General features: G+C 38.5%; 2 protein-coding genes across 2 annotated transcripts in view; one reads left to right on the forward strand and one right to left on the reverse strand.

Annotated features, from left to right (window-relative positions):
- Positions 1-1,840, reverse strand: part of add3a (adducin 3 (gamma) a) — an 87,009-nt gene extending 85,169 nt beyond the window's left edge. Inside the window, exon 1 of the mRNA XM_079667929.1 lies at positions 1,636-1,840. The gene's annotated coding sequence lies outside the window, so the exon portion shown is untranslated. The remainder of the gene's footprint in view (positions 1-1,635) is intronic.
- Positions 1,841-4,715: 2,875 nt separating this feature from the next.
- On the forward strand, positions 4,716-15,930 carry cusr (Copper-only SOD repeat protein). Its single transcript, XM_079685596.1, has 10 exons — positions 4,716-4,982; positions 6,648-8,730; positions 9,253-9,352; positions 11,053-11,130; positions 11,455-11,556; positions 11,732-11,864; positions 11,973-12,087; positions 12,917-13,053; positions 14,616-14,696; positions 15,457-15,930. Exons 1-10 carry the CDS (start codon positions 4,943-4,945, stop codon positions 15,543-15,545), a joined length of 2,958 nt encoding a protein of 985 aa, XP_079541722.1. The 5' UTR covers positions 4,716-4,942; the 3' UTR covers positions 15,546-15,930.
- Positions 15,931-16,075: the final 145 nt, after the last annotated feature.

The following is a 16,075-nucleotide window of genomic DNA, read 5'->3' on the forward strand; positions in this document are numbered from 1 at the left end:
ATATTGTCAATTGTTCTGGGAATGTCATTTTCGAGCATGAGGCCTGAAAAACAAGCTCAGGGCTCAACTGGATAGGGGGGCCCCCTCTATCCGAGTAAATCAGAGAATAAGGGGAATACCATTTGAGATTTCATGTCCATATGGTGAACATTCACAGCTTTTCAGAGGAACTCAATTACAAGAGAGAAAAAAAGGAAACAAAAATGAACAATCTAATTTGTGTTTGAGTGCAGCCTTTTGGAGACAATTATCATATTTGTCTGGGACCTTTTCAAGTTCAGATGGCCAGGCTTTGGTATGGATATGGATATCCTCAGAGAGTCATTCCAGGCTGAGAAATATCTAAGAGGCTGAGGTGCTGAGGAGGTGCTCGGGGTTACGTGTGAACTTAAGAGGGAGAGAGGGTAGACTGTGGGGGGGCTGATTTTTTATCTGCAGAACCTTGGGGGCATGGCAAGGGTGTTATGAAAAAAAGATGGAACAAATGGTGAAAAGGCGGGAAAGTGCTAGGAAGGGAGAAGATAGAAGGAGCTGCACACACAGAGTAATCCAACTGGAGGCCCTTTAACAAGGATGTTTTCTTAGGGGAAGCAAGCTATCTAACTTAGCAAAAGCTTAGATGCAGAAGGAAAATATTTTAATTCAAGTAAAATTATCCCTTTCGTACTGTTTTTGTTAACACCATGTGCAACCAGGCTCAGATAGACCAATTACATAAACTAAATGTAAACGTTGCTGTGTGAATGCCAACATTTGTACCTGCCTGGGCCTAATAATTGATGTATGAACAACCTATGAATAGTTTTTCCCATTAAAATATAACTACATCCTGATCTGTAACTATGTATATTAAACTGAAGATACAGTCATTTAACTAATGTTTAAACTGACACCTCACGATGACTTGCAGTAAAGTTTTCCTTTGAGTCGAACTGATCTCAATGTGGTGCTTGAAGATTTTTCACTTTGGCGTCTTGTAGTGGTAGTAACAAAGTATATTGCCTACAGACAGAAATAATAAAAAATAATAATAAAAAAATAGAAATGGAAGATCAGCGGGATAATAGCAACAACAAAAAAGACTCTTATTTTATCACTATAAATCTCATTGAAATATATGAACATAATCAGTATTGGTAGATTTTTCCAAGTGTATAATATGAACTAGGAAAGAGACATTAAAATGGAAAAAGTGTAAACAAAAAGAGAAATATTCTAAAAAAAACTACAATAGAATTCATTATTTAAAGAAGTGCATTACTTGTTGAAGAAATTTGACACTTTGAGTGGTCTGCACTGTAACTGAACCTGACCGTTGACCTCCTGTCAGAAAGAGAGCACCACCTGAGAATATTTGAAAGATATTTGTTTCTCTCCAAATCATACATGCACCTTCTAAAATGTACAGAACTAATGAAGCTTTACAGTAAGCGCTGCTAGAATATCACAAACAGTAGGTAATCTTATGTATGACTTGGAGCTCAAAGTAAACAATATTGCAGCTGTTTGGATATCCCAGTGTTGAAGTTTTGGGCAAGTCGAGCAGGCATCGCATGCCCAACAACCACAATAAAGCATGCCGTCCAATTCAAACGTTATGAAAATGCCCAAATATAACTCAAATCCTCCACATACCTTCTGTGAGGGTGTCTAGGTCCCGGGTTAGCAGCTGACAGTGGACCTGCAGAAAGTGTCGGACCTATTCTGGCTGGCTCTGTCTGTTTCACCGTTTTGAATTCAATGGTTCCGTTCAAGCACTTCGTGTCGAGCACTTTCACTGACGCACAGCAACGTGATGGAGTAAACCTGCTCCCTGCAGCCCTGCCGGCAGCAACACATGCCGTGTAGATCGCAGGCAAAACCGGAAACGTTAGCTCACTATATGGCAGGAAGCGTGAACCTTATTCACCGGAACGGGAGAAGCACTTTTTCGCGAATCCCTTGCTTGAAACGCAGCACACGTGATTCAGGCGGGTTGTGTTCGAGGTGTATTATTTATGTTTGTCCCAATTCAAGCCAGAAGAGTTGAGCAGACCTAGCAGGGGAAACGTTTCCCAGCACAGGCTTTAAGCAAATGTATATTAAGTGTGTTCTCCACTTGGAATTATGTATATTATTCACACAAGCGAAATGTAATTAAATCAGAAATCACTGAATCTGTCATTCGTGCTATATCATGGTTAAAGATTACTGTGAAGTGTGTCCTTATCTGCTTTTTAGGTCTATACAAGTGTGGTTGTCTTTTGGGTAAGTATTTTTTATGTAAAGGATATTTATGCTTTTTTTGTACAACAAATGAATCATTTTAGGTTCAGACAACAGCGTCCAAGTAAATATAAACTATAACTAAAATATGATTCTCTGCTTCCATCTAGTGGCCCGAAGGCTGCTAGTGTACAGCCTGTAGATGAGCCATGAGCAACCCTAACTTTAAAGTAGATACAAAACATTCTCCGTGCCATCTTTTTGCATGTTTTCAATGGTTTTCATCATGGTAATATTGTGGTTCTTGTGTTTAATGTGAGTCTTAGTTTGAAATATTAGCCAGTGTCCCTTTAAAAAACTGCTCTGAGAAGAAAATAGCCTACTGTAATTACTAATTTTTTATTGTACAGTAGTATTTTCTCTTATGGCTAAATTAATAATATATCGTGATCAAGCACGTATGGATCTTATAGACAATCTTAACATACAGTATACTAAGTGCATCATTGTATTTTAGGAGCAAATGTGATATAGGCTTTTTGGCAATATTTAAATTAAACTTTCACATCAAATGGTTTTAAGCATATTTAATTTGTGGCTGAAATTGCTGTAAACAACCATAAATAGGCTACACAGATTACCTGACATATTAAATATACTAAAAATGTTCTAAAAATCTATTAATTGTTTCACACGAATGTGCCTTTGCAAGTTTAAAGGAAAATCCCAATAATTACTATAAATATTCCATCATATTCAAATGTCACTTCTGTTGGAAATCTTTTGGGAAATCATATCTGAATTTTATTTTATTTTTGCCTTTCTTAAAAATGTTTTTAAAAAGCAATATTAATAGCAGAATTTTTTTTTTTTATATTTATTTCAATTTAAGCTTTATGTAAATCCATTATTGCAAATAAAAGGTATGTTACTTTTAGAAAGATATTCAGGTCAGCCTTTCTTTTAAACCGGAAATGCAGGAAGATAAGAATCAGAAAACATTGGTGAATCTGAGGATTATATCTCTTGTCATATGTCATATTCTGGCGAAATGTGAACATTAAAACAAAATGTCCTTGATAGCATACGTGATCATGGGTGTAACTTAACTATTGTTGGATCAGATACAAGGAAAAAACTACTGAAAAATTCCAGATAAATATTTCATTTGAAAGAGAAGGGTTTGTTGAAATAACATTGTAATGCATTTTTGTGTCTGGCGTATGTGACTTTTATTGTTTTTGTTGAAACCCAATCAACATCAACCGATGATTTGAAAAAAAGATACTGGGAATTATGATTAGGAGCTGAGTGACGCACAGAAATATCTGGTCTTGTGACAACCTCAATTAAGGTCAACAAGGCCACGTGTTTGGAGAGTTTTGCTGCTCTTCTTCCTCGTGACTCTGAATAAAGGGCACATTTGTCCTGTGTGTGCAGGACATATTGAAACTATCTACATATGCTAAACTAAACGCATACCTCACTTCATTTTGGAAGGAAATATTTAAGTTTTTACTAAAACTAAATTACAGCTGAAGGTACTGGGTAGATTAAACTTTAAACTTTGTTGCTCTGTTTCCATTTGCCACAGTCATATGAGAACTCTGCTTGTTTGCATGCAAATAGTAAGCCTGTGTGTACATGATCACAATTCCATCTCCTGCTGCAATCAGTGACCCAGGAAAAGGCCAAATCAAGGACCTGACCCACTTCACAGGTCCTCCAATGTGTGTAAATAGCTGTGTGGCCATCCCCAAATAGCCCACAATGATGGGGGGCTATTCTTAGAACAAGTTACTATTTTCTCTCCTCTTTTTCTTCCCCTCAACCCTGTCATAAGGACAGCTGAAGCACATTCTGGCAGAACAAAGAGGAACCAAGGTGGTACAAAGGGAAAGGAAAGAGTGGATCAACCTGATGGAAAAAACACAAAACTGTGAGAATATAAACTTGACCTTTTTTTTTCTCCCACAAAGAGTAGCGACAGATACATATACAAACCATTCACTTTATTTTGCTTGAATAGCTCAAGTATTTACAAAGGGCTAAATACATGTTGAACACCTGCAATTACATTAATTTGACTCTATAATTTGAACTTGTATTCATCTGCTACTGTTCTATTTTGTAAGTCAGTATATTTATTTTAATACTTTTTATTTGTATTTATTCATTTGTATTACATATTTTTTGATATATTGGTTGTATTCCTTGGACTAGATTGGTGCTGTTCATTGTCATCAGTGTGTTTCTGTTTTTAGAAAACAAATGTCTGCAATTAGCATACTGTACAGTATTAAGTCTTAAAGTGTAATCTTATTCTACAAAGAATAAAGCCTTCTACCAATCATAGAGGATTGGCTCACTGTTGCGGGTTACTTCGCCCATCCAGGTTGCCAAATAGTCTTCCTCCCTCCCCTACCTCCATGAGACTTGTCTTCCTGTTGACCAATCACAGGCTGACACAGACAGACTGCTGGTGAAAAGCAGCACTACGGAGGCTGCACACTTTGAAAAAGCCAGTTACATATGACACGTTCTTGGAGAGCGCACTTGGACGCACATACTCCATCACGCAGCTGTCATGGAACTTGTTTAGTTGTAGCTTAGCTGTTTTTTTCTTCTTGTCAACACCTGTAATACAGATTTGCATGACTTAAGGCAAGTTTTGTTCAAAATAAAATCTTTAATCCTAAATAGCTTTTTTTGCTGTGTTTTCATCACATCTGCCAACATGTGCCTACTGACAGCTGCCCTGCTGCTTGCTTTACTTGGTGAGTATAGTTTTTCCAAACTTTGACCTTTGCAATTGCCTCACAGACCTCATGAATGATTTATGTTTCCAACAGTTGTATGTTTATTACAGGGGGTTTATAACTAGTGGCATGAAGGGAAAGAGTGTGCAGGTTTTCTGCCAACAGATGGTCATTCACTGCTCTGTGTTTTTGCTCTGTTAGATGTTGTTTGTGGATGCTGTTCCACAGCTAACAATAAAACTTTGAGAATCTCAGTTACCTGCTGACCAAAGATTAAACTTAATGCTTAACCTGTTGTTGATGTAGAGTATAAGGGTAACATATATCAGTGAAAGGCCAATACCTCATATCAGATAGGAGTCAAATGGTTTGATTTGCACTCCACTGAATACCTACATTATATTGTCCTTTTAATTTATTGTAGTATAATTCAAAGGGTAATCCAAATAGGGATAATGACAATCATTTTAGACCTAGACTGTATAGTCAAATTGTGAAAGTAGCATTTCCGCTATTAAGCCAAATTTCAAAGGGCATACAGGCAGAAGAAATAAAGAAATGAAAGTGGCTGCTAGATATAACAATGAACTGAGAATGGAAACTAACATTTGCATGCTGACAATATTTCCACTATTTGGTGGCTATCAAGTCAACACCAAGGCAACATGATTTAAGTAATTTTATGATTTTACAGGAACATGTTTCAAACAGTAAACTAATACTGTAGTATCTTGCCTGATAACATAATTGTTCAATTTTAGCCAATCATGCAAAGTTTGCATGCTCAGTAGACCTGCATCATATCCCATTTAATAAATAAAAGGGGAAGATTTTTTAGGAATAGTACATTATGTAATTCTAATTGTCTGAAAACCCTTTGGTGTGCCGCCGTGTAAAACAATGACATTGAAGAAAATAGACCTCAATGCTTAAAAACAAGTAAACAGGTTTTAATATTGCCTTGATTCAGGAATACATGCATTCATACCTTTTCCCAATGTGGGTCCATTGCTGACGCTCTCTGACGTCGTATATTTATTTCAGGGTTCAAAGATAATTACTTATTTTCTCATTTAGGTATCAGGATATTTGTGTCTTGAAACATGTCTGAAGGGATTTTTCGGAAAGGTTGAAAGTCTTCATCGATGATGAGAATCATTCCCAGTCTTTAACTAAACCATTTTAGAAGTCTAATGTACTACATGCACTATAGGACCAATATTTAAACATTGATAACAAAATTCCAAAACGTAGATTTAGGGTTTTGTAGGATCATCTAATATCTGTTTTGTTCATTGATGGTAGTTGTGCATTAACAAGTGTTGGAACCCAAAATACTATCATCTCCCCCAATTGTTCATCCATTCATTTTAACTTTCAGTATTTTTAATTCAAGGCAGACGACTTTTTGCTGCTCTTTTCAATGAAATAAAAATAACTATAACTATCTTAAACTGTACTGTAACTTGTATTATTGTATTTTCTACCAGCCTTTCTTTTTTTTAAAGCTTGTTTTATTTGGATTATCTTGGCTTTTTAATTACTTTTTTAAATGTCAATTAATAATCTGTTGCTGTTGCACTTTATCTGAATCATTTGACTGTTTCTTACATTTTTGTAAAATACTTCGAATTGCCTTGTGTTGAAATGTGCTCTATCAATAAACTTGCCTTGCCTTTTCAGATTCCTTTTCCTGTGATCACTTTCTGGCGCCTGTGAACATGGGAGGAGTCACGGGGCTGGTGCACTTTGACTCCACCTCCCAGATGGCCACTGTCAACGTGTCTGGCACTGGATCCTGTGGTTCACTTAACTTTTCCCTCAGCCAGTTCCCCGTCATGTATGGTCATTATGCTCAGCCCTGTTCTGAAGCAAATATCGGCTCTAGCGTTTTCACCTTCACAACAGATCCTTCCTCAGACCCCACAATCAACGTGTCCCTCCTCTTCGAACAAATGTCAAACCTGGATGACTTCTCGCTGACTTTTCAGACATGCAACGGCACTAAAGTGTGTACTGTTTTAAGTCAAAGTCAAACAGACGCGACTTATCAGGCCAGGTTCACAGGAACAATCGCTGGTAATGTTTACATGCGCGTTAACAAAGGACTGGCCAACCCCAGGGTGCTTGCAGACCTAGTTACCACCGGTCAAGTCAATGCCTCTCAAACCAACGTAACTCTCTATGGATCAACCAGCACTGCCACAAGCTGTAAAGCTCTTCTTGGAAGCTTAGATCCCTTAGTTTTGATCATGATGGGTGTCATTAAAGTCGGAACCCCTTTAACACCTGAGAAATCCCGTCTGGACGTGACCAGCTTCAACATCAACAATCGCTTTCTTCTCATCCGCATGGGGTCAACTTACATGTGTGCTCAGATTTATATTGTGCCGGAGAAACAAGTGAGCGCTGTAATGAACATGAGAGGCATCAAGGGATATGTTATGTTCCGTCAGGCTTCCCCTTTTGATGTGACGGAGTTGAGGGTGAACCTGACCAACTTGCAGAGCAGAGTCGGCCCTTTCCACGTTCACCATTTTCCTCTTCCGTCAGTCAGGACGCCTTCATCAAGCCGGTGTTCAAATGCTGCTGTGGGTGGCCACTGGAATCCATTTGATGTCAACAAAAATGACCCAACATACCCCAACGGGCCAGGTTCAACTCACGACATGTATGAAATTGGTGATCTCAGTGCCAAGCATTTGTCCCTTGAAGGTAGAAACGAGGTGGACATGATGTTCACAGACTTCAGCCTCCCTCTGTTTGGAGAAAACAGCATTATAGGTCGCTCGGTTGTGATTCACCAACCAGATGGTGCCAGGTATGTTTGTTCCAGCATCGGCTACCCCGGTGAAGTTATCGTAGCCAGAGCCATATTTCAGAGCCCTGTGGTTGGTGAGATCTGGTTCGCCCAGCTGGCAAACAACCCTCTGTCTGACGTTTCCATCTTCATAGATCTGTCATATGGAAATCCCTCAACAACACCAACCAAAAACCACAACTGGCATGTTCACATGTACCCCATCAGCTCAGAGAGAGATGACGATAGTAGACGCTGCAGCACAACAGGAGGACACTGGAATCCCTTCAACTCTAATGTAGGAGAGAGCAGCTATGGCCTCCACTGTGGCCCTTCCAGGCCCCTGTCCTGCGAGGTGGGAGACCTCTCCAGCAAATACAGCACCCTTAACCTCGGTACCAAAGTGGGCGCAGTGGAAGCAAAACACTTTTTCACTGATGTCACTTCCTGGTTGTCCGAGACAGGCATTATTGGTCGCTCTGTGGTCATCCATCAAGAAGAAAAAGGCGGCCCAAGGATTGCCTGTGCCAATGTTACAAAGGTGCGAGTCCCCAAAGCTAGTTTAGGAAGTTGGTTTGGCTCCCAGATCCCCGGCGGACAGGTCCGATTCTCCCAGGCTGTCCCACAAGGCCCAACGACTGTAAATGTCACCCTGATTAACCTGCACTCTGTGGCTGGGGGCTACCATGTTCACATACTGCCCGTCAAACCTGGCAGTGCCTCACCCTGCTCCGAAGCAAACATCCTCGGTCACTACAACCCGTTAGCCTGGAACATATCAAACAGCCCCCCACCTGGAACTGGCACAGTGGACCAATATGAGCTTGGGGACTTTCGCGGGAAATTTGGGACTCTACATGGCCTCAACGAGGTTCAGGCTGTGTACAATGACCCTGACCTGCCATTAACTGGTCCCTACAGCATAGACGGAAGGTCACTCTTGATTCACTACTCGAACGGATCAAGGTAAGAACCTGTATGCATTTCATGTACTTGTGCTTTTTAGAGAGAAAGAAATCAACAGAAGATTAAGATGTAAGAGAAAAGCAAATGCGAAAATAATTCACATAGGAGGATTAGAGCAGGTTCCTGTATCTGAAGAAGAGGCCACTGTAACTACTGTAGCCACTGACTCATTTCCTTCCATGTGTATTTAGATACAAATACAGCAAACAGAAAACAGGAACAATTCTAGCAGCTGCAAAATTGCAGTAGTCATCTGTGGTTTTGTGGCTCTACCACCCTGAGTGGCCCTCTGGCACTGTGTCAGACTTGGACAGTCTATTGAGGCCAATTACAGGTGTAGGATGTCATAGACATTGAGTCATATCCTCCTCATGTTTTGTATTATAAAACATAATCCCCCTTATTCATTGAGATTGACTCAACAAAACATTGCTTAGCAGAACATTCTCAAAGTACACAGCAAGATTTGGATGTTGTTTCTCATATTGTGTTATACTTTGCATGTGTTTGTTTTCTGGACAGAATGCGGTGTGCTGACATCTCAGCTGACAGAGATACAGATGGACAATGGATCATTGCTAAGGCTGTTTTCAGTGGTTCAGTGGATGGGACAGTCAAACTCGTAAGAACCAACAACATCCTTTTGCAAGACAAATTATTTTTACTAAATGCCAAATACTGTCATATGAAGTTTAATTTACAAAAAGTAAGAAGCCTATCCATCTTTTCTTTGTCAAATACACACTAAGTATAAATACATTTCCTATACTGTAAATACCAAGTACACTTTATTTTATCTCCCAGTTATACAAACATCACATTTTGAAATGTTGTTTCTTTTAATGAACACATTCTTCTTTCTTATCAAAGGCTATCTCTTACATTACCCACAATGCAACATGACTGACAGTTCGGCTAATGATCTTTGAGTGGCAAGTTTAAGTAGACATTAGGGGAGATAACACAGCCTGACCAAACTGACAGCTTTATACAACTTTCTCAAATTTGCAATTGTACTCACCATGACCCCAAAACAAACTTTGAAGTAGAGTTCCCGTTTGTGAAAGACAGCCTTTCATGTCTTTTCAGAGATGGCATTCATGTGTGGGTTGCTCCAACCACAGTTATTTAAGTAATCTGTACAATAGTTGCCTGATTATTTGTTGCCCAAGTTCAGGTTGCTAAACTTAGCCAAAGTGCAAAATGTCAAAACATATTTGATACACGTGGGAAAAAACAAGGTTGTTACATTAAAAATAAACATATGAGAAAGAATAAAATAAATCACCTTGCATAATTAGGATAAGAAACACTGTATTTATTTTTAACGGTACATTTTGAAGATTCAAAGATTTTAATGTCATATGCACATAAGCTACAGTGTAGAAATGGCAATGAAAATCTTATGACCCGAGCTCCTCCACTGATGCAACATAGTTAAATAATCAAATTTAAAAATACAAATAAAACATAGTGCAAGAAGTCTATATACATGTAAATATAATATAATATATACAAGAACAGAATCTAAAATTAAATATTGTTCAGTAAGATTAATTTAATTATTGTTTATTGCGGTGATAACTATTTAGATAAATAAGTGTATTGCAAGATGACAAACAGATTAAATGTACATTGTGATAAGGATGGTGAAAGTCTTTCCTCAATTAATAAAGTTAATATTCTTAAAAAAATAAGAATAATAATCAACCAGCCCATCTCCATAAAATAAGTTGCGATTTGTCTAAATACACATTCTCAGATTCAGAATCCATTGTTATTCCTCTGATAGCCACAGAGCACATGCAAGGCTTTTCTCTCTAACTCATTAAGAGCCAAGCTGCCACAAAAACATGACAGAGTATTTTCTGCTTCCCTGGACAGACCGTGAATTCATTATGCACGTGGTTGCAACAAGGGGACATGGGAAGAAGAGATTATTAGCTTAGCATAGAACTACAGACAGAAATGCAATGGGTTGTGAAACATACAGACACCCTGAACAAGAAAGCTCCCCAAGAAAACAGCTGTCTCTGTCAGCGGCCCTCCGGAGGCCCCATGCTGAGTGCTGCACTATGTCTAAGAGCTTTTGTCTCCAAAATGCTTTATTATAAGGGATACTCTGGGGAATAAACATTGTCATCTGCAAGATGTACTCAGGCAGATAACAGGGAGTCTCAATAATGAATTCCTACTTGTGTCTGCCCTTATATTCCAGTAAAACAAGCACCTGAACTATTTGCAATGATAGTATGACCGTGCACAATTCAGTCTCTCTAATTGTCTGTTAATATTGGACATTTCGATTTTCCCGTCTCTCAGCGCCAGCAGGTGTTTCCTGATGGGAGTAGCAGTGATATAAAGCTGGAGGTGAACCTTCAGTCATCGAAAATACCAAATGTGAGTACAGAGGCACGAATCTTCACTTGGACATTAAGGGGGCACACTGTACATCTAAAAGGCCTGTGCATTAGTGACAATGAGGTTTGATACATTTTGAAATGCAGAAATTAAAGGTATTCATTATTTTCCAGTAAGTACATTTCCTTGTATTGAAACCACCAGGATTAGAAAGATATCTCAATAATAAATATATGTCTGAATCATGTGACAATTACTGTTATTGTATGTTTTTCACTGTATTTATGGGATATATCGACAGTACGGTAAAAAAACAATAGGAACACACACTCACTTGTTGCATTTGACCCCCCTTCCTTGCAGACGAATGTGGTCGACCTGTTCATCTCAAGCAACCGAGCCAGCAACACCAGGCGGTGTCAAAGTACGGGAGACTCGTTCAATCCATTCAACATGACATCCAAGGTGATGTCAGCCCCTATCATTTTCAAACTTTATTAAGTGATTGATTGCAGAGCTGTAAGCTGATATGTTGGTATTTAAAGTTTCTTGTGGGTTTCTTTCTCTAACAATAAAACATGAACATTGTGCTCTTGTGGTTAACATGTAATTCACTTCCCATTTTCTGTTCCCCCTTCAGAGCTCCAGCTGTTCCCTTTTGAACCCTCTGAGCTGTGTGGTGGGAGAGGTGTCAGCGAGACAAGGCCAGGTCAGCCTGAGTGAGGGACAGCTGTTCACTGACAGCATCATCAAGCTTTCTGGAGACGACACAGGTGCCAATGTGACGCAGTTTTACCCCCAAGAGTGTATTTAGCAGGAGCTAGAATTGAAGATTTCCAAAAAACGTTGTTGTTAAAGTTCATGTTTAACTGTGTTTGCAGTGGTCTACAGATCTGTAGTGCTGAAGGACGGAAACAGTATCATGGCATGTGCAGACATCCTCCCAGAATCCCCTTCAGCAGAGCAGATCTTTCCCACAGTGACTCAATTCAGCAGGTGAGTGAAATAAAAACTGCCCTGATGGTTATCAACCTTTCTCGTGAATTGTATCTTTAATCTCTTGGCAAGCCTGCCGGAGAGAACAAACAGGGTTGGGTGATCAGGGAACAAATTATACACAAGTGTTGTAAATACCTGCTGAGCAATTTAAACAAGAGCAATTCTCACAGTACATGGAGTAAGATAACTTTAATTTCTTCTCATTTACATCTTATTTTATTCACTTTTGCAGTGTATACCTTTAGGTGAAGAACAATATTATTAAGTACAGAACAAGTACCATTTTCTTGCCTACTTTGGACGATAACTGTTCTATGCATACAGAATAAAATGGTCTTCAGTGCACCATATATATCCGTAATTGGTGAATTTCTAATAGGCCTATGACAGAACGTAAAACATAATTAATTGGGAGTTCAAATATACAGCACACACATGAATAGTGAAACAGAAAAAGATAGAAAGATCGTTTTTTGAGCGTTTTGAGTCTCAGTTTTGTTAATCTATTTAGTATGGTGGCCCTGAAGTGCAAGACACCGCAGCATTTCACAAAACACTACAGCATTTCACAAAACGCCACAGCATTTCACAAAACGCCACAGCATTTCAGAAAACGCTGCAGCATTTCAGAAAACGCTGCAGCATTTCACAAAACGCCGCATTTCTTTAAAAGGGAGGCTGATCAAATATGATATAAGGACATTATGCATCTGAAATAAACAACATGTATAACATGCACTGGAAATGGTTTATTAGCTAGTATCTATTGTTTATTATCCGATTTATTTTTTACTACAAACTCGATATCTAATTCATTTTTGCCTAGATATGACTTCCGTAGCAGGGTGGCAGATGTCCTGCAGTTGGAGACAGCGAGAGTCACCATCCTGCCCGGTTCTTCAGCTTCTTCTAACCCATCTTCAGCTGAAGGAAAGTGCAGCCAAGTTAACTACATGGTGTCCGGTAAGGCAGAAACCCTTCCACTTTATACACAACAGTATGTCTCATTTTACAAGATAAGAGAATTATTAGCTTTCACAAAAAACAGAAACATGAGTAAAGGTGATTTGAGGAAGCGAGTGAAGGAATATTTGATACTCTTCCTCGTTTTTACACGAAAAATCTATTCAAAATCAATACTCAATTCTTTAGCCATTGACCATGCGATTCAAATACTTAACAGACACCACTAGCTTTAATAAGTTAGTTTGGTGGACTCTAATATGATCCAATACACTTCTGCAACAATAATATTTAAGTAGTAGGTTACAAAACTTTGGTGAAGTGATGACTATTGCCTCATCTCACCTCTCCAAGAAATGTCCTGTGATGGGGTTAGGGCATTTTAATGAGCAGACTTATTGATGCTGACTGTTGTTGTCCAAATAGACCATGCAGGAGACATTAATGCTTAAAAGAAATTCATTTTTTTAAGTAACGAGTTTTGTCACATGACATTACTGTAGGTCCTTAATCTTTTAAGCCACACCCTGATCTTATACTAGACATTATACTGTAATAAGACAGATGAAGAAACTGAAGCAATGGGCTTCTGGCCAAGCAGCAAAATGTGTCGAGTAGGTATCAGATCGCTTCCAAAGACATAACATGAGATCAAAAAGATTGTTTTTCTAGAAGACGATGATGAAATAGAATATGACTCATTTCCATGAAACTTGGCACCTCATTCTTTTTTGTTCTCAAAATGCCATTATAATTATTGAATCAATAAACAAAACTCAAAAGAGGACTTGGGAAAATGACAAACAAAATAGCGTAGGAGCTGATTTAGCAAAGAAGGTTTGGCACCTTTGAGCCAGGACTGCATTCACAAACACACAAAGCTCCTTGTGTGTTTGGTATAATCTCAATATTTCAGACTGTGTGCAGCATGTAAGCCTGTAAACACTGCTTCAGACTTGTAGGACCAATGTGGGGCAAGCTGTGTGCCCAGGCTGTGGTCATCAGGACAATGAACAATTACGGGCATTGAAAAATCTTCAGAAAACCTGAATATTGCTCAGTAACCTGACGCTGGAGTTGAGTGTCTGTGTGTCTCATTTTTGTCCCTTCCTCTGTCTCAGGGGGGAACAGAGAAGAGTCTGTACGGGGGTTTCACACAGTATAGCACAGGACACGCATTTATGCCCTCACAAGTCTCCCACCAGGTGAAGAGTTTAGTGGAGTTCAAAACAGCAGAGATGCACAACGGAGCGTTTTCAGACAGCATGCGATGAGAATGTGTGAAAAATATCATGTTTTTTTGCTTGGTAGGATAACAAATAAATTAAATGAACGACACTTTATCCCTGTCTGAAGCAAAAAAGTATGTGCAAAACGATCAAACCTTCTTAAAAACTTGCTATGTAATTTGTTATTTCTGAAACATTCGAAATGCACTGCAGCATTTTAGATGTATTATTATCTGACTTAGTGAAGGAAAAGCAAGTCCATAACTGCCTCACACTAACGTAATTATAATGTCTGTGTGTAATTAAGCATTGCCATGTTGTCTCTAATTTAAGGAGATGTCAGCGCAGAACTTCTGAAATCTGTCAAAACCAGCGAGAAGATGGGCATGTTCAAAGAGTCTGACTCATGCACAAGTAAGTAAGCTCCATACTGTAATTATAGCTATAAATAGACTTTAGGCACACAATGAACTCACAGTGTGAATTTGTTTTTTATTTAAGGGAGACCTACATTTAGAAGTCCTGTGTTGAACTTTACACAATGAAACTTGCCCTAGTTTTAAGAAATGTTATGTTTAAATATTTGCACATTTGCAATCCTTTCTGGAAAAATGAACATTGTATAAATCAGTTTCAAGATACCTCCTTTATTTTGTTGACATATTACATATAATTATTATATTTTATATTGGGAATTTCGGATATTCCTGAACCACAAAGGAATATTGAATGTTATCTTTAAAACTATGCAAATCAGGCACGACCTAATGTTATCTTTTGGTTTATTTAGGAAAGATCTACAAAAGCAAATAGACAAAGCTAGTAGCATAAATACCTACGTAAATGGATAACCTGAATGTTTTCTTTCTTCTTTTTTTTTGAACTTTTATTGTCATTACATAATACAGTTACTAGTAACAAAATGGTTTCTCTGCATTTGACCCATCCTAGTGTTAGGAGCAGTGGGCTGCCATTATTATGTACGGAAATAACACATTTGTCTCAAGATATCAATATCACCTCAAACAAATATTGATTTAATTATTTGATACGTAGATTAGGCTCTGAGTAATCTGCTCCTTCCACTGAGTTCCACTCCTTTGAAGATTATTATAAACGCAACGATAAATGAATACATATGAACTTGTTCGCACCTCTGATTTGATGCCCTCAGGGAGTGCAGGTCCGCTGTCGATGCCAGGAAGTTTTCTCCTGGGCTTGATGTTGGCTGCCACCTTCCTGATGCCCTCTACAGTCTATTAAAAGCTCAGAGAAATTGCCACAACATGTATCATCAGCACGGCCACATGGATCCACATATTGTAAAACTGTGAATATGTTTATGAAATGTAGCCCACCAAATGGTACTATGGCATCTGCTTTATTAACAAGCAAATAATACTTACTTCTTACTTTTTGTAGCAATAATTTAAGGCAACTTCCCCAACTGTTCAGTGTAGCCCTGAAACATAATTGTGTACGCAACAAATAGCTCTCAATCTTTATTCACTGTTGATCGGGGGAGGTAAAGCGGTACATTTTCAGATATCCAGACTTTTTTCTTCTTCAATTATGCATTATCCATATATTCATGTCAACATATTGTGTATATATTTGAAAAATTGTAAATAAAATGCAATAATGTTTCTATGAGTTGTTTTTCTTTGTTTATTTAGACCCATCAACCTAGGACATGAATACATGTATGAGCACACTAAGCATAACCAGGGCATGCAAATCTATCTATTGAAAAAGTATTATTTCTTAACATTTGCAACTGAGGGGAATGTGGG

Source organism: Notothenia rossii (genome assembly GCF_949606895.1).
Source record: "Notothenia rossii genome assembly, chromosome: 1".
Taxonomy (NCBI): Eukaryota; Metazoa; Chordata; class Actinopteri; order Perciformes; family Nototheniidae; genus Notothenia; species Notothenia rossii.